We start from the raw sequence: 20218 nt of genomic DNA, 5'->3' as shown, positions 1-20218 counted from the left end.
TGTATTGATTACTGGCGCTGACTGATCCAGATCAGCTCAAAGGAACCTCTGACCACAGAGGCACCCTGGGAAGGAGTCCCAGCTTTGTTCAAATATTGAAGAAGACCAGAAATAGAGCGCACATGTAAAACCGCCCTACATTGATACTCTCTTATGAACAATTAATGTTCGATTTCTTCCTCATGCCAGGCCACCAAGTTCTTCATTAGAGAGCAGAAACATCACTAAACCACCGGCTGTATTTCCATTTCAAAAGTGGCCCGTCACTGCGCATCCATGTCCAACCTCGGTGTCGTCTCTACCGCTCCAGCGGCCTTCCCAACCCCCTCCAGCAGTAATTCATCTCTTTTATACTCTGGAGGTAAGAACAAGGTCTTTTAACCTCATTATACGCAGCTTTCATCACACGTCCACTGACATCTTTAAAACATGCATCCTCTCATGTCTCCCTTTCTGTCCTCACCTCGACTTTGTGGGACATACCTCAGCAGGTTGGAGTTTAAATGTGGGTCAGTGCTCTGACAGGCCCCAAATACAGCTGCTTTCTCCTGGCGTTCTGATTTTCTTTTCATGCTTCGGGGGAAATATTCCACGTGGATTGGTTGCTTCTGCTCACAGAAATATCTGTTGCCGTAAAGTGCCATAAAGGAGAAATATGTGATGCATACAGAAACGCCTGCGACATCAAGCTTTCTGAGTCGGACCCCTCCAGAGACGTCTACATATTTCACAAACCTGAAACTTAAAGGTCTTGTTTTGTAGTTTTGCTCACAGTGTGTGAGGCGAGGTCAGTTTCTAGGATACTGGAAGATTTAATGTCGATATCTGTATGTTGTAAACCTAAATCTACGTCTAATACTTTCAAAACATCTCCTAGAAACACTATTTGGTGTTAATCGTATTGATCTCTGCTGTTTAAAGTGGAACTGCTTTATTCAGTGTTTTTACTGTTGACTTAAGCTTCACCACGTCATTCTTCTTTTTGTTACTGTTCCCAATAGAAGAAGGCAGATAAACTCTGGTTAAAGTACAGTTAGGGAACTGAAACGCTCGCTTAAAGTGAGAGAAAGATTGTGTTTATGGAGTTCACGCTAAATGATTTTAGTCATCCAAAACATTTAAATTCTGAGATCTCAAGATCTCGAGACAAATGCCCCCAGATCAGAAGCATTTCCGATGCTTCGCAGATGCCCGAAAATATGCTGCTTGTTTTAATTTTTTGTGGAAATTCGACTTTGGGTTCGGGCCCCGATCGAAGCTCTACTCAGGCTACCGAGTTGATTGCTGACGTGTTCCCAAATCTACAATGTTAGAAAGAAAAAAAATCTACAGACCAAATAAATTGATTGATTAATAAATCAGAATTCTCTTTTAAATCTGAGTTGTTTTTTTCGGTGAGATGCCAACTTTCTTTCCAGCTTTGTTCCTTCTCTATCAATTAATGAGTGTTTCTTTATAATGGCAGGCCACCAAGTCCTTCATTAAAGAGTAAAAATGTCACTAAATCACGCGTTTAATTTCCATTTCAAAGGCGGCCCATCACTCTGCATCTTTGTCAATCTCTGAAGCTCCATGTCGTCCTCGGCTCTACCATTTTTTTTTTTTTTTTTGCCTTTATACTCTGGAGGTAAGAACAAGGTCTTTCAGCCTCATTATGCCGGGCTTTCATCACACGTTCGCTGACATCTTTAAAACATGTATTCTCTCTTTCTGTCTGTCCCTCCCCTGCGAGAGCCGGATCGGTGCTACTCTTGATTTAGTTCAACAACACAAACACTCATTCTCACCTGCCCCGAACCCCCCCACCTTCTCCTTCTCTTGTCATGTTATCTATTCATCAGTGTTTATGCTGCTCAAATGGTGCCACACTCCTTGACTGCACAGATACAGGGGGGCGATCCGCATTAACGATGCTCTTTAAAGGCCCGAGTCTGTTTAGGATTCCTATCAGACATCTACTGTAAGTCACCTCTGACTGCTGCTGGTACCTTATCAGGCCTGAGGAGAGCCACGAGTGTCGGCTCCCAAGATGCCACTTTATCTTTGAAATGTATATTTCATCGCCCCCCCTCCCTGCTGAGCACCTTGCGAGACCTCGGCTCATTCTGAGGCCCGACGGACAGACCGGACACAGATCCAGTCGCTGCCTGGGAGAAACTTTCAAAAGGCGTAGAGAGTTACCTCTCGTCTCCGAGGGCGAGGGTTTCTTCGGGAGGTCGGCGAACCCGCTCCCGTCCATTTTGTCCTTTTTGTCGGCGGCTCTCGATGTGGAAGTCTCCATCGTCAGACGTCTCTGAAAAGCAAAAGAACACAAAAGGGAGGCTGTTAATGCCGAACGAGTGGAGTGCACTCGGAGGGCCGCGCTGAGGGAAGGAAGTGTTAATTTGGGATGAGATGACACTCAGGACTCTCTGTAGAAACGCTGAGAGCACTTAGATGTTCCTGCTCGAGAGCGTTCATGAAAAGGCTCGTCAGTGTGAACGAGAGATAAATACCAAAAGAGTTCTAACACAGCAAAGTCTCAAACACCTTTCATCGGCCTGAAGCAGCAAAAGTTTTATTATGTTTGATTTGTTTATAGGAAATGACTTTAATAGCTTGTGTGTGTTTTAATTACTGACAACAGAACACACTTAATCTTTATGGATTATTGATCAGTATACACTGTATCTTTATGGATTATTGATCAGTATACACTGTATCTTTATGGATGATATTGATCAGAATCTTGTGTGGACTTTTAGGAATATTTTGTCTCTTTCACCAGAAACCCTGAACACTGTTCATTCATTCATATTAAATGGATGCAAAAAGTAGTGTGACGCCTGAAATCTCAGCGTAAACTGTCTCTGCGTGGTGCCTGACCTGCACACACACACACACACACACACACACACAAACACTTGCCTCCGCTGCTTGTTTATCTTTGCTCAACCTGCAAGATTATCTTTCAGCGCCGGGCGAACACGTGGAGGGACAGCTTGCCATGCGGGGGCTTTCTGTCTTCCCGCGATTCACGACTCAATCTGCTTTCTGGCAGTTGGGGGTTTTTGGAAGGGTTAAAGGGGACGGACGGGGGTGGAGGTCTAAGCTGAGTTTATTTGACTATTGACCTCTGTGCTGGCACTATTCAGACAGGCTTTGTGGCTTGAACAGTTAGAACAATACCACTTTATCTTCAAAGCAGGCTCTTTAATCAGGATGTGTCCTTTTAAAAACTCAACATTTAGGAACCTTTAGAGTTTCTTTAACTGAGATTGGATTGAGTCTAAAACCAGCTGAGGCACATCTGGTGTTAACCACTGGGCACCATATTGGCAATAATCATAATAATGATGCTCATCGATCAATAAATGAGGTAATCGTCACTTATTTTATGATCTCTTCATCGCTTTTACATTTACATTTTATATATCGGTGTAAATCCACACAACTCAAAGGCTGAAATTCATCTTAATCTTATAATATCTTTACATTTTAGACTATAAGTCGAACAAAACGTGCAATTTGGATTACTGGTAGGTAGTAACTGCGATGGGCATTTTTCACTATTTTCTCATAATTACAAAAAATGACCAATAGAAAACGGATAAAGTCAGAGATCAATGATAGAGCTTCTCTTCTTTAATACATTAAAAAAAGTAAAACTGTTTGTTTTTTGATCCGATAACCAATTAAAATAGATTAAAAATGTTCCTTCTCCTTCCAGGTATCAATTCCTATATTGAGTACCGTTAACTGGAGTGACAGTTAACTAAAGTTATCAAATAAATGTTGTAAAAAGTAACATAAAAAGGTTGCTTTTACGTAAAGTAGTAGTCATCTGCAGTTTCAGGAACCAGACCTGTGACGTTCTGGTTACGGGACACCCCCCCCTCCCTGTAACAACAAAGCGACACACACTTTGATGAAGCGTCAGTTCATTGAGTTTGTAAATGACCAAACTCCAGTTTACTGCGTCTTTAAGCTCCTGACTGACAGTTCTGTCTGGCCTTTATTGCTGCGGATGAATCAGTGTAACAGGTGTGAGAGGCTGGGAGTGAAGCCTCATGGGAAGTGTCCCCCCCCCCACACACACACACACACACAAAACCTGCTTTAGTTGAGGTGATATATGAGGCACATAATGGCCGTCTTTCACGCTTTGCAGTCCTCTGATCTGTCCTCGCAAATCATTATTACTCGGGCTAAACATTTGCTGTTCACACATTTAGCAGCTTGGTGATTGGTGTCACTGCAGCCACAGAGAAGACTTCAAATACATCATCTTCTGATATCTATCTATATATATATATATATCTATCTATATCTATATATATATAGATAGACCCCTGACTATGTTCATTTGTTTGTATTCTGTCTTTTACAAGTGTGTTTTCTGTTTTTAATAGCATAAATACTACTAGTTGAAGAAGGAATTAGCAACGTAGCTTCTTAACTAATGTTTCAAAAGCCCAAACGGCTGCTTAGGTTTTATAATATATATCATAAAACTGGATAACAGCTAACAGACTGAGGCTAGAGCTAATGCTATCTTGTTGAAAGTGGTGAGTTTTTTGTGCTTTACAGTTTATTTAGAGTACAAACTAGCAACTTCATAGTTTAGTATTGGCTAGGAACTTGTGTAACATTAGATTAAAGGCTAACAAATCCCTCATTTTAATACACAAATAAAGAGGAGGAGGCCGCGGACGGGAGAGAGTACTTGTAGGAGCAGTTAACAACTGCGTTAGCATGTCAACAGCTCAGTTAGTGGTGTGATTAACTGTCACCTCCCACTGTTGACTCCTGTGAAAGGACTAACAATGATTCATTTGAGTATGATAACCAACAAAGAGAGCTTTACAATAAAGTTATTTAAGGGAACAACAACTTCAGAGCTCATTGTTCCCTTAAGTCTCTGCTTTCAGAGAGGAACACTCACCTGATTTTACTTTTCATTACTTACTGAATATTTGTTTATTTCTGCGAAGGTTTGGGGTTTATCGCCTCCTGAATGGTCTTTCACCGTTTTAGGTTGTAGAAAGTTACAAATAAATGCTGTTTTGTATGAAGAGTTTGCCAAAAAAGTAATATTTTACATGCTGTACAGTACGAATATAAGAAATGATCAGCCATCGGTAAAATAAACAGGAAGCTTCAGAGCATCAAAATCTGCAAAACGATTCCAGAAATAGTTGCTAAATATATAATTATTTGTATTTTATTTCTTTACTTTGTATAATTAATTAAAAAAGAAGGCGACTTGGTCCAATGAGAATACACAATACATCTCTACACTTGTTGAAACTGAAAAATTTAAGTTAAAAAAGATCAAGAAGCTTTTACTTAAAGAGACACTAAAACTTTTGTTTCAACTGTACAAATAAAAATAAGAAAAACACACAGAAACGCACCAAACTTGATTAAATATGAATCCAGATTCTGTTACTGCAGAAGAAATAGTGAACTGTTCACGTTTATGCTTTACGTGACCTCTGCTGGCTCGACAAACCGTCATCAAAACGGCACATTTTTGAGCATTTCTCTCTTTTTATTCACCCCAAAAACATAAAAAAACAACCCGTCTGACACAGTGCAAACTCACGTAAAGGGCCCACAAACACTCGCTGACACACGTGATTTAGATTGCGAGACTGCACTTCCTGTGTCGGGGCCGGGGGGGGCGGTGGAAACAAATGCCTCTGCCTTCCTAGGCGTAGACCGGCCTACACGAGTACAGTTCAGGCTCATCGCTGAGCGTCACCAGCGGCCGCCGTCCGCCTGAATTATTAGAGCAGCTCTTGTCAACCAAACAAATGACTCTGTCTCGACTCAAAAGGTCAGAGCGTAGCAGAGTAAAATCACAGTCAATTCCTCGGCGCGGTACCCCTTTTTCCGAAGGGCCACTTGCTGGAATTTATGGTCGGGCCCTACACCTATTCTCCTTTTGAATAATAGCTATCCCGTAAAAGAAGCCCAGGTCGGTGGCGAGTCTTAAATAGAATACAGCTCAGAGCGAAGGGGCGGCGGGGCGGCAGTGGGGGGGTTGTTTATTGTGCGAGCGGCGAATGCACAAATAGAGGCTAACAGTGACATTTGAATTTATACCGACTGCCCAAAAATCTCTTAACTTCCAAGAGAAGCAATGAGACCCAAAATCCTCCATCTGAGAGCTAAAAACAGAACACAAGGGAGAAGGAGAATTCCCAGTGCGGCCAAGTATGATAAAGCCTCTTCTTTGTTTGTTGTTTATTTCATTATTTTACCTGATAATAAACACTGATGGGTCTGTGAAGGCCTGCGTCAGCATTGTTCAATATCCTGTTCCCTGATCTTCTTCCCGCCCTCGCCGACAGCAAACAGATGTGAGTTCAGAAGGAGGATTCGGCCCCACGACTGCTTGAATAAACGCCTCCCACCTGTGGCGGATCCCTTTTTCTCTTGTTTGTTTGTTTTTGCAGTAGCGGTGCTTTAAGGTGTGCAGACTTTTTCCTTAATGGAGCCCTTTTTCTATCACCAACTGCTGGAAGTTTATGCAAAATGAGGGATTTTGATGATTTTTAAGCAGATTATATTGTTCAGAAATGAGTTTTCCTGATGTTTTTATGAACTTTTCATGCAATTATCTGTCTGTATTAAGTAATTTTGATTATTTTTAGAACTTAATAAGCTTATTTTTGGACAAATTCAGTGTCTTCTCATTGTTCTGTTACCCCCAGAAATGAATTAAATTCTGTGTACTTTTAAGGCCTTTAAGACCCGAAGCTTCGGTACCAAACGTCCACTGGTGCCAGCTTCTCAAATATGAAGATTTCTGCTTTATTTTGTTCTGATTAATTTGTATTTTGTACCATATAAAACAAGGATTTTGAACATTTCTTCTGACATAAATTGAAAACTAAGACTTGTTCACTGTTTCACTTTGAGCTTCAACTGCAGAAAAAGACACAAAATGCCCTTTTATGTGTTAAAACTTTAACAGATCACATGTTTATGACTGAAATGCCGCCATATGTGTGTCTCCACAGCTCTGCCTGTCGACTCCCCGACCGCCGAGGCTGACCGACCACTTTGATCCCTGACCCCGGGCCAAATGGTCCCACCACAGCAGCGGCTGCTCGCTGTTTTACAGCCGCAGTTTGGACCGCTGACTTCCTCCTCGCTGCCCCCGTTTTATCCATCAAAACCTACAGTAAGTCTTTGACTGTTTATTCAGACAGCAACAGATCTCATTTCTAGAAATTAACTTGCTTTAATTAAACTATTTAGTATAAAAGGTTTACAAACGAGACACTCGTTCTGTCGTAGCCAAAGTGAACTCTTTGTATCCCAAGTGGCTGCTTTGGAGTACTGCAGGGAGGGTTTATACGAGTGTTTTGTTCATGCATAATTCCTAAAATAATGACACGATAATAAGTTCAATGAAAAGTGTAAAAGTAAGATAAATTCAACACTTTATACAAACACAGTACCCAGCTCTAAAACATATTTGGTGTTAGAACTACTAACATAGCTTGTAGCCTATTATTATTGTCATTATTAAGTTCATAAAGTTCACATTTTATATTTAGTATTGCTGGTTGCCAAACAGTCGACTGCCCGTAAAAACCTTGCAGAAGATGAACGCAACAAATCACGTTCACGACTCATTGATTTGTGTTTGTAACGTAGCAGCTGAAAACATACGCACACTATACGAGCTGAGCTGAAGTTGTTTTGGTTGTTTTCCTGACATGATGAAAGTCAGCGGAAGTTTTATTTAGTGACATTTTTATGCTTAGACCTCCGACCACTAGATGGCAGTGTTGTAAACTGAGGGTTATAATCCTCAGAGATTTACACCACCACCAGAAGTCGCACAACACACAAATACTGTACTGACTTATTCAGACGAGGCTTTTATGAATGTATGATGAGTGTTTAGAGATTCAAGGTGATGACTTTAGGCCCTAAAAGAAACTTCCTGCAGCAGTTTGCAACCTGTAAACTCTGGACATACCCACAGGGTGTGGACACATTAATGTGAACAATGTGTAAAGAAACGAGCCTGTTTGAAAATGTCAGGGGTAGAAAGTGCAGATATTTATGTAACAATGTTGGGAGTAAAAGTTAGTCAGATAAATAAATACACAAGTAAAGCACAAGCGATGTCGTTCACAGTTGTGGTGGCGGACCCCGCCGTCTTGGGGTGTCAGTCGGCATGAATTGATTGTCCAAGTTTTTTCTTCTTTAGTTTTACTTTGTACTATTTCTGCATGTTTTGAGGTTTACGGCTGTCAAACAAGCAGCAGGTTTCCTCTCACCTGAAAGCTAATAGCCGGTGACACAGTGGGAGAAAACCTGCTGAGGCCCCCGTCACTAACAGTGTGTCACACAACTCCAGGGGCCGTCCCCGGACCCTCTCTTCCTGGAGGAAGGGAAAATAAAAGCCTCCGGAGGGGCCGGACAGATATTCCTCCTGACCTCGAGGTCTGATTGCGGAAAGACGCGACGGAGGGGGGATTGATTGCTAAAGAATACCACATGGCCCCGCCGGGACACCACATGGTCAAACATTTTCACTGGAAGGAAAAAAGCAGCAAAAACGTCGTCGGTTGTTGTTTGCTGTGGTTTTTGAGACGATATCACATCTGCTGACTGGGAGAGACGATCTGTCCCTCTGCTGAGATCATTCGTTATCTGTCGACGTGTCAGAATGTCACGGCGGGCGTCTCTCCTCACAGCGAGGGGCATCCTTCACATCCGCCCTTCAAATTCTCTCACGCACACGCGGACTCCACTCGGCTGCTGTCAGGCCCGATCGTGGCGTTCCCGCCGTCCCTTCAGGAGTTAATTAACAGACGCATCAAAGCCGAGCTGCGGAGTACACAGCAGAGAGGAGGAACTACAGGCCCCTGGCGGGCCCCCAGTGGGGCCCTGGACCTTTGATTTCTGATGGTCCACGTGTGTGTGTGATTACATTAAACACAGCTCGGTTTTCATCATGTGTAATCACTGCTGCTCTCCCCCTTCGGAGGAAGTTTTCTTTAGTTTCTCGCAAATAAACATGTGTAGTGTCTTTAGGTCGACCCTGTTTTACCTTCTGGAGCCGGCGATTAGCGTGGTTGGGGGGCGGCGAGGAAAGCAAACAGTGTAATCCACTAAAACCATAACGGCTGGGATCCGAACACACCAGAGGGAGCCTGAAATCCAGACACCTACACAGACTCTCTGGTTTCATTCTTTAAATTTGGTTGATTCGTTTCCCACATTTTCTGGGATTGTTTATGTTCAAACTGCAAAAACACAATCAAATGTGCAGATATTTTACTTGTGTATAAAATATTTCCCCCCTTACATCAAAGCTCATCGACCAGAGGTGACTGTAAACCTTTGGGCCTTCTGCTGTCGAGCAGCACAAACCTGAAACACTTCACCCACTGATACTATCAGGAAACATCACATCTCTCAACTCCACAGAACAACAACATATAGGAGACATTAATATGCACTGATATAACATCAACCTGATCAGGAACATTAGCCTGTGTGGCTAAATCTGGCAAACTTCAGACTAAAGACTGAACCCAAAGAGAGAGCGCGTTTGAACTCGGGCTGCACAAGGACCAAACATTTATATCGTAGAAGAAACTTTTAACATTTTAACAACATTAACAGTTGTTTTGACTGAAAACATCTTATTATTATTTGTAGTATCTTTCTATAATAATCTCAGACTCAGAAACCTGTTTAAAAAAATACTGGAGTTGTTTTTGATTTGCAAAAATGGACCATGAAATTGAGATTTAAGTGCAGATTTATGGGACAAATTATGAACTTTAAAGAATCTGATTACACACTGTAGTGCAATAAGTTATTTTAATTCAAAAGAAAATGTTTAAACTGATTACATCGAAACTTTTAAGTAGCACAAACTCAATTTTGAAACTTAAAAAAAGATTCTTGATGAAAAATCTTTTCGTTTCACTTTTTAAAAATTTGTATTTTCTGATTTTCTTAAACATTTTTATGTGAAGAAAAAAGTTTTGCCACTTCTTGATGCGTCTGCAGCTGAAAAAAATAGTCGATCAATCAATTAATGATTGATTTACTGGCATTTTAATGGGAAAATGCCTAAAAGTCGACTTGTTTCACCTTTTAAAACGAATATTTTATTAGTCTTCTTTACCTATTATATACAGTCTACTAATATATATATATACACATTTAGATTTTGGATTATTAGACCATAAAATCAATAATCAAAAGTTTAAAAGAGAGTTGAAGTTAGTGATCGATCCTGAATTTGAACCTGAAGCTTATTTTTGTTATATATAAATATTAAAGACTGGATTTGTGTGTTCAGGCGTGTTTGGAGGCAGATTTTAAAAGACGCTGGGAGCTTTTTTCCTCGCTGTCGGGTTTTGTGGATTTACTCCCCGCTCCCGTAGAAAGCCACTGATGCTCCTTTTCTCCACAAAACCCACAAGGAACAACTGCCCCAGGGCCACATGGCGTAATTGGTGCGGACTTGTTGTTTTGTGGGATAAGAGACTTTTGAGTCCTCACAGCGGGGCGTTTTTTTTACTCCCTCCCAATGCACATTTATCTCACCCCTCAGCTTCTTTCCCTTTTTAAACATTTGTTTGCACTGAAAGCATCATTTCCCTGCGTTCTTCAGCCAATAAACTCTCCACGGGTTTGAGAATCAGAGCTGCGATCAGGACGCGGGGGTTGGAAATGTGTGAAAATGACAGCGAGGGGAAGGATGAAAGTGACATCCCCATCACAGGTTTTGGGAAGCCCCCCCCCCTCCTCCTCCTCATGTCATCCTGAATAATGTGAAGGGCCCCATTATTCCTTCACATCTTTTCACCCCCTCCTCTCCTCCCCTCCTGCTCCCTGACTGCTGGAACTCTTCATTCTGCACAATAGCAAATGCACTAAAACTTTTTTTCTGATGCAAATGAATGCAACCGGCCATTCAGCGTTTAAAAAAATCTACTCCGAGGCGAGGGCAAGCCAGCCAGGAGGTCTTATATTGGTTTTATTGTGAAAAAACTGCACCGATTTAGAGGCAAACTAAATATTAGAGGCCTTTTTTTCCTGCAGGTTTATGCACCTCAATCAATTAAATCTGATTTAAGAACCTTTATGTGCAACCTGATATTTAAAATGCTCTCCAGTAAACCCTTTTTTAAAAGTATCTCTGTGTTTTTGTGTAGAGAAAGTTGGGTTTTATCTCACAGCTCACACCTCAATCATCAATTAAATCTGATTTTAAGAGCATTTGTGAGTTTAATTTAATTGATAAAACCCAACTTTCTGTGTCTCAGCTTTCCAGTTATTCCCAATTTAAGCAATTCCAACACAGTTTCTGGACCCCAGTCTGCAGAAATATTTAAATACACTCAGAAAATAACATATACCACATGCAACAAAAACTGCATGGGATCAATCAATTAAATGTGATTTTAAGAGGAAATCAAGTCAAGCTGTGTGGGAAAACCCAACTTCCTCTGCAGAAATACAGAGAGATACTTTAACTGAATTTATGGGGGGGGAGTTTTCTTAACATTTGAGGATCTTTATGCAGGCTGTTTTTACTGGAGAACATCTTAAATATCAGGTTGCAAATTCCTGGAATTCCAGCGTCGGTGTGAACCTCAAATAACCTGAAATATCCGAGAAATCTCTGCGTTCAATGTGCGCTGCAGGAGCTGCAGTGTGTCTCTGCTGCGCGTATTAAACGACACAATGCGCCAATACTGTCCAATAACTTCTATATTAAAATGAAATTACAGATGGGCTTAAAGACATGAGCACATGGCAGACCCAAACTCACCCAAGTGTCCCCGGACAGCTCTCCTCCTCCTCCTCCTCTTCCTCCTCGTTCAAGTCAAACTTTTTCTCTCAGCGAGGAAGGAAAAGAAGCCATGAAAGAAATCCCCCGTAAAGCAAAAAAAAAAAACAACCAAACACATGAAATCCCATCTACAGGAGGAGGACGCGGAGCTGTGTGTGTTTTCTAAAAAAATAAAGTCCTCAGAAGAAAGTGAGTGTGCGCCCTCAGCCGGGAAAAGTTCACTCCTCCTGCGCTGCGCACATCCATCCAGCCGGAGCGAACTTTACGCACAGGAGCGGCTCTCGGGACTGAACTAACGCAACTTTCTGTCGGATGTTTGGTCGGGATGCTGCCGGGATCACCGCCCTCCCCTCTCCTCCCCTCCCTCAGCTCAACTCCTCTCCCTCCTCTCTCTCTCTCTCCCTCTCTCTCTCTCCTTCTTCACCGCTGCTGTGTTCATTATGAAACGATTACAACTGTTAACCCTTCAACTAAGCAAAGAGAAATGGAAAACTTTCTATTTTTTCTTTCTTTCTTTCTTTCTTTTTCCTTTAAAAATCCACAGTTAGGGTAAAAATATGAAAAAGAATCCTCTTTTTTATTAAAATATGGACCCCAGGAAGCTAATTAAACAAATATAAAATAGAATAACAGCAAATATATTAGCAACAGTGAATGAAAAGTTTTATTTTATTTTAAAACAATTTATCTGAGCATCACTGACTTTATCATTAAAGGACAAATTCAACCTTTTACATTTAAAAAGAAAGTCCCTCCTTCAAACCATCCACATATTAAAGATGGCCGTGAAACTCTTTTTATATCTTCATAATAACGATTTAAAATCAAACTGAGGATCAAAACTGAACAAACATCGATGTGATCGGAACCTGAAATCTTTTTACGTGTGATTCAATTTTTAAGTTTGTCCCGTCTAACGTGGAGGCGGCGAGCTTCATGCTGCAGGCAGCCACGAGGGGGCGACAGAGAGGTTTCACTTTTTGGGGCGCTGTGATGTCGTCAATCGTTATTTATGTCGATGGTTCGTACAAACTCGTTATGAAAACGTATAAACGGTTGAAAACGCTGTGGTGTGCGTGCACGGCCAGCAGGTGGCGGATGTTTTCGCACTTTTGGCTGAAAACTTTATTGTTCACCAACAATAAATGCAACCTGCTTTCTCACCTCTGACCTTTAATTTGCACCGAATTAAATCCAGTTTTAAAACAGGATTGTTTGTATTTTTATTGTATAAAAATGCTTTAAAGGACATTTAAAGTTTAAATTGATATGAAACAACTAGAAAAATGAATAATTTTAAAAGAATTCTTGCGGCCGGATTATATTTTTATCATCAGTCTGAGATCTCAAACGCGTCGCATTAACAATAAATTATCTGTGTTTTACCATAAAGGGACAAGTTTAAGTTCAATAACGCGATTTTAGAAAATTAGTACTAAACTTGTATTAAACATTTTGTTCCATAACTGTGACCTCTGAACCTTTTAATAAAGCAATTAAACTTCCTGTGAGCGACATCTAGTGGGTCATTTTATTACGTCCTAATGATATGTGATCAATAACAGATAATTGATTGATAGATTGAGTGCGTTGGCTGTGACGGAGGCAGGTTAAGTTTAATCAATTTTAAAGTCTCAAAAATACATCAACTGATGTATTTTATTTGTTAATATATTATTGGTGTCTTCTTTTTTCCTTTATGGTTTTTTCATCTTTAACACTTTTATCCAGAAGCAGATCTCTATTAATATAAATATATATAAATATCTATAAATATTAATCAGAGGACGGCAGAAATATATTCAGATTTAATCACAAACATTCACATTTATCAATATTAGCTTCAAAAAGCCCCCGAATGAAGATATTTGAACTTATTGTTGTGGCACATTAATGAAACATTGAGTGGAAATATCTAAAGTTGGAATTAGAAATCAATATTTATATTGACTGTGACCATAACAGATCATTAACTTTATTTTTGAACACATAATTGTAATAAATGAATCTAAATTAAAGTGTTATATTTGACACCAAACTGAACCTTCAAGCTTTTCTCTACTTTTACTTTAACTGTTCTGTTTTCCGGTTTAAATAAAGGTTGAAAATAAATAAAATAATAATGTGAGACAGCGAATAAAATGAATTTTAACTATTCCTAATTTTCCAGACTGCAATATTTAATAATTACTCATGTTAATCAATTAACGGTGAGGTGATATAAAATACCTCTGAGGAATTAAATCTACAGCACATTATCATTGATTCAGTATGTTTAGGAATAATATTTAATTTTATGAGATAGAGATCAAATATCATAAAAAACTCTAAAGATAATTTAATTTAATTCTGCAATAATCAATCAGTTAAAATCTCCTTTGTGACTTTGAGAGACGTTTATTTCAAATGAGACACTGACATCTAGTGGCAGTTTGAGTGTACTACAGGAGTCCTGCATTAACAATAATAATAATAATAATAATAATAATAATACAAATACAATTATAATACAGATGATAATAATAATAATTATAATAGTAGAATAAAATAAGAAATACATATTATTATACAAATAATAATATAGATAATAATAATAATGATAATAATAAATCATATAAAGAAAAAATAACAATAAAAACAACTAAATAATAATACAGATACTACTACTATTACTACTACTACTACTACTAATAATAATAATAATACAAATAAAAATTATAATACAGATGATAATAATAATAATTATAAGTATAATTATAATTGTAAAATAACAAAATTAAAATAATACAAATAATAATACAGATAATAATAATAATAATAATTATAATAATAAAATCATATAAAGAAAAAATAATAACTACAAAAATAATAATACAGATACTACTACTACTAATAATAATAAAAAAAAATAATAATAATAATAATACAAGGTGCTTCACAAAATACAAAGTGCAAAGATAACATATAAAACCCCAAAATACCCATAAAATAATATAAAATAAAATGAAATCGCAATTTCAACAATCTACTGGAGAGAAATAAAATATAAAAGAACAATTAAAAAATCCATTATTATAATAAAAACTTATTAATTAAAACAATAACAAGTGACATAAATTAAATATAGCATATAACAACCAATAGAACAAACATCATTCTAACATTCTCTGATTGTTAGAAATGATTAAAACATACAGACCTTTTTACAGTTTATCAGTTGTTCTGTTAATACAGTTGCTCAAGTTGCTAAACAAAGATACAATTCAATAATAATAGAAAATAAGCACAAATATGTGCATTATAATACAGTATAAAACAACTATATACATATATATAAATAGAAAGTAAGACACTGAATCTATGAGTAAATATATAAACAGAATACAGAATGACTGCAGTATTAAAGTCAGAGTAAATAAATAATCTCCTCTATTCTCCCAAAAGTGTTACCGTTCATTCATTCATCCTCCTTTAATATGTCCTGAGACTGTTTGTTGAGGTGCAGAAGGTCTGATAGCACCACCTGCTGGTGTGCAGGGAGAATGCAACACAAAAAATAGCCTCAAACTTTAGACTGCCATTTACTTTTATTTTGAAAATCACACATATACATTTGTCTTTTATATTACTTTAATATTATAATACAGTTTTTATGTAGCAGCATCTGCAGCTCTTTCTTTCTTTCTTTGATCCGTTCTTGGAAGAAGTGACTGACCATCTGCAGCCTGATCACAGACTGCATCAGCGAGGGCGGCCAGCCCGAGTGCACAACACCGAAACGATCAAATTAAATGAAAATATAACACGGAAGTTATATCATAACTGTTAAAAAGTGATGGTATCACTTGTAAAAGCTGCCATATGGAAACAATCTCACCTCCCAGCAAAAATAATATTAAATATCTTCTTAAAAGGTTTGCGTGAGAACTCTTTTCCCCATCTTGCCATCTGATACTGATGACTTTCACAGAGCTGCAGCCGCTCGTGAGACGCTCCTATCTGTCCCCCAAGTGTGGGAACAACCGGGAAAACCTGCCTTATGAGGGTTTTATATTCAAGTAATCACAGCTTCAACTGTCACTCAAAGCATCCACGCTCCTTATTATACGTAACTTTCAGCCTTTAAACTGGTGAGTTGTATATGAATTCATCCTGTAGTCGTCATGAACGAGGACATCAGCAACAGAGATCAAAAGGCTGTAAACATGTTTATTTCTGCACTTTAATATGAGCCCTAATGGAGACTGACTCACTGCTGGAGCCAGCCTCTAGTGGACGTTACAGGAACTGCAGGTTTTGGCGCCTCAATGGTTTTCTAACATTTTGGGATGAATTTTGCGTTAAAAGTTGAATGTTTTGTTGTTGGATTTTTTGCTGTTTTACAGTCTTTAGAAAGAAGTCTTCGCTCTGTGTGAGGTGACACCAGAATGTTGTGTTTGGATTGCAAAGAAAATTGCAAAAGAGGTAGGACAGACAGAAAAAAAACAACTAATTAAAAACTAAATGTAAGAATGTTTGGTGAGTTATTCGCAAAAATAAATAAATATTACAACACCGAACACAAAATATAATATATAATCATAATCAGTAACATTTTGGAGTGAATTTCGCGTTAAAAGTTGAATTATTTGTTAATGTGTCCTCAAACCAAATCAAAATGTGCAATGTTAATGTATCAAACATCAAAATGAGTCACTAAAAATACAATAAGCAGGGGGAAGAGAAAAACACAGTGAAAGGTTGTAAACGGAGGTGATAAACAGACTCATTATTAAGAGCTGTAACACAGGAAGCACTAACAGTATCCGTATTACTACCTGGCAGCGTGTTGTACCTGTGTGACCCGTCTCGGTTCTCCAAAGTCGGTCCACATCTGCACCGCCTCCGTCTCGGCTGCGACTCGTCTGCTTTCGTCTTCTGTCTCAGAAAACACATGTTAGACGACCCTTTGACCTTTAATATCCGCTGAGTTTATTTGGTACGTCCCCCCGCCCTCCTCCTTCCTCCCTCGCCTCCTTAGCTCCGATGCGTATTAAATCAGATATGCTGAATGGAGGAACAACACCGCCACTCCTCCCCTCCCCGCCACCTCTTACTTAACCCCCTGTGACCTCAGGTTTTCCTAAGTAAATTGACTTAAACCTGAGTCTTTGCTGTGTTTGCTATGACTGACCGGGCGGCTCTATTGACCTTAATATAGGGGGCCGGATTAATATACAGCCCCCAGCGCCATGTTGTTTCACTTGGGCGGGGTGACGACATCGGTGTCAGAAAAACAGGATAGAGCTACGTGTGAGGGAGGCTGAGCAGCTTCAGTCTTTGAATGCGCTTCAAAGGCGGATACTGAGAGCGCAGGTTGGTCCTCATTAACACTGGAGGTCAATGTTCTGATCAACAAAGCTTCTCACAGACGACATATTAATACTGCCCTCCGATGGCAAACTGCAGTAACTACATCTGGTTTAAAATTGAGTTATGAATTTAAAGTTCAATGTGGCTCCGTCTTTGAGAAAAAATGATTTAGAAACTACAAAATCCAACCAAAAATAACCAAGACAAAGTATTAACTGTGCTAGCGCTAACTAGTTACACAGGACGAGGTATGAATGTGCTAATTAAAATAAATGTGTTGTAGATTAAACCTAATAAACTAATACTTAAATTCTTAATTATTTCAACTTTTTACACATGAAACAACAAAACACAACAATAATTATATTCAGAATATTATTTTATACGACCTTCAGATCTTCTCTCCGGTTGTCGGACATAAACGTCCAATTAAACTGTGCTGTGTACAGTTGGTATCTTTACGTGGTTTTTCATGATTCGAGGGTCAGAGAGTGTTTGAGCTACAGCTTCATGGAGAGCACTTCACTCTTTTTCAATTAAAATAAATGATCGCAGTGTTTCTTTCTCCATTAACTTGGCGGGGGGGGACACGATTTTGAATCCCGTGTTTGACACTAATAGTTCGACAATCTGCCCTCCACCTCCGCCGCCCATTCATCGGAACCAGCAGCCCCAAAGGTTCCCATGGTGTGTAGGGTGCCGCTCGTATGTAAATGTGTGTGTGTTTGTCTGCTGGCTCCAGGCCAAATGAAATCTGTCAGTCTTTCAGAGACCCATCAGCCTCCGTCCGACGGGACAATGAAGTGGACACAGACTCCCCCCGCCGTCTCCGCCCGCCTCGCTGTCTCACTAACTGATGACACAGATTCATTCACACCCAGCAGGTCTGAGGTTCTTCGTTAAGCTCATTTCAAGCCTCTGAAAACCAAACATCAGCAAGTTCAGAACCAGTCCAGAGCTTTGAACTCTATCACATGGTCTTCCTCAGCAGAGTTTGCTCCAGTAGATGTTTAAGAGAGGCTGCTGAGCCCCGTTCAGTTGCATGCGTCACATTTTCAGTCATACATTGTTAAATAGGGGGAACAATATAACTGAGGATGAGATCTTAAAGGGTTAAAATGGCACTTTTTAAATTTAATCTGGACTTTAAACTCCCTTCTTAGATGTATGTGTGGAACTTTCTCTCATATACTGACACATAAATATGAAGACTCTGTACCTGTGTAATGTTTTTTCAACAGTATGTTATGTAACAACATCATTTTGTATTGTCAGGGGGATTTACTGTACATTATAAACTATGGAGTTAAATGTCTTATATCCATTCTGTGATCTCTGAAAGCAGCTCCAGCTATGCATGCATACCTTCATCACGGAGGGTTCGTTTGTTTATCAGAAGGAACCCTGTATGAGTGCACTGAAAGTATGTGTAAACTGCGTTTCTGTGTGTTTTACCTTAACTGATTTCCCCTTATAATCCACGTTTTAACTGCCTGGCAGTGTGGCCTGCTGGTTTGAGAGATTATCCCTCATTCAAAAGGTCACAGATGCTTCAGCGATTGAGTATTTTTCTTGCTCAAGTGTCCTTGAGAAGGACTCTCGAGCACTCAACCTGCACAGACTGTTCTGTATGAGAGCATCAGCCACATAGACACGCTAAAAATGTAAATTCCCTTCGGCTTTTCGGAGAACACGCCATTTTCTGCACAAAGCGCGTAAAGCGACCGGCTCTAACGCTCCCTGAGCCGATTCTCAGATAAATCTCTTTGTGCCCTCCGGGGGCCTCGCAGACGGGAGCGCGTTTTGCTCCGGAGACCGTCCGTTCTCATGTCTGACATCATGTATGGGAGCACTTGTCTCAGCCGACTGGATGCACGTGGCCCTCTCCAAAACCCAGTGACACGCCAACAATGCATGTCAGCGGCGTCGTCGAGGACTCGCGGGCTCCACGCTGGGCAAAGCCAAGGGAAAGTCACACTCAAGTGATCTGAGAGGAGATGAATGTCAAGTGCAGAGTGGGGTCCCCTCGCGGAGGTCCCGTCACATATGACCAGTCCCGTCGGCCCCCGTTCTCACTGTGGAGTTGGTTTGGTTCTCAGTGGTCTTTGTGGTGTGGGAGCTTCGTCAGATGAGGCCTGCGTTGGAGTGGTAACTGTTTGGGCTCGGTCTGACATCCTTCTGTGGCAAAGATGAGTTGTTTGCTTGCAGTAAGTTGGAAAATCTCAGCAGGAAATGGGCAGTGTTTCCTCATTGTTGTGTTGTCATGTTTTGAAGTTTGTATAAAGCTTTACAAAGGCACTCGGGATTAAGGATAAAATAAATTCTTTCCATAGACAAGCAGGATAAGAACAAGAGGCCATGTCAACACATTTTTTCATGTCTGAAATGTGACATTGCCACCGATCTGTGTTCAAGCTGTGTTCACAATTCACAAACAGGAAATAATTCTATTATCTCATGCAGAAATGAAAGTTCAATACATTTTAGAAATCATTGAGATTTGAACATCTGAAGGTTAAAGAAAAGTTGCTTGTCTTTTTAGACATTTAAAGGCATGAGGCTAAAAAATAACAACATTTTAGCATCAAGATTTCTGTCTAGAGCTTTATTCTATATGTAGTTGAGTTGTTTACTTGACTATGACTTTTTATCCAGTCGGAAGCCACGTTTACCATCCACTGTTTAGATCTTGGTGCTTTTTAACTCTAGATTTGAACCGGATGAAGGATTGTAGTCATCGGACGTCTGGACGTCTTAAGTTATCAGAACAAGCTGAGCTAACGTTAGCAGCAGCTCGGCTCTGACGTCCTTTGTGCACCAAAAAGTGTCGGAGAAACTGCCGGAAAGACCCCTGCAGGTTCCTCAGCCCTCACTCATCTCATGTCCACATGATTAAAGAATCGTGAATATCCCTCCCCTCGCTCGTAGAAGCACCATAATACCTGCCTTTGTTTAGGTCGGTGTGTGTGCACACCTGTGTGTGTGTTTTCTGTCCCTGTGGTGTCCGATCCTGTTCATTTGTCACATACAGACCAGCAG

General features: G+C 39.8%; 1 protein-coding gene across 1 annotated transcript in view; it reads right to left on the bottom strand.

Moving 5' to 3' along the window:
* LOC127378610 (zinc finger protein GLI2-like) overlaps positions 1 to 12144 on the bottom strand; it is a 68317-nt gene extending 56173 nt beyond the window's left edge. Inside the window, exons 1-2 of the mRNA XM_051427653.1 lie at positions 11807 to 12144; positions 2182 to 2293 (exon numbers count right to left, since the gene is read on the bottom strand). Coding sequence (XP_051283613.1) covers positions 2182 to 2281 — 100 coding nt within the window. The 5' untranslated portion in view covers positions 2282 to 2293; positions 11807 to 12144. The remainder of the gene's footprint in view (positions 1 to 2181; positions 2294 to 11806) is intronic.
* Positions 12145 to 20218: the final 8074 nt, after the last annotated feature.

This window comes from Dicentrarchus labrax, unplaced genomic scaffold (genome assembly GCF_905237075.1).
Source record: "Dicentrarchus labrax unplaced genomic scaffold, dlabrax2021, whole genome shotgun sequence".
NCBI lineage: Eukaryota > Metazoa > Chordata > Actinopteri > Moronidae > Dicentrarchus > Dicentrarchus labrax.
The sequence above is the reverse complement of the archived record's forward strand: the minus strand, read 5'-3'. Positions and strand labels throughout refer to the sequence as shown.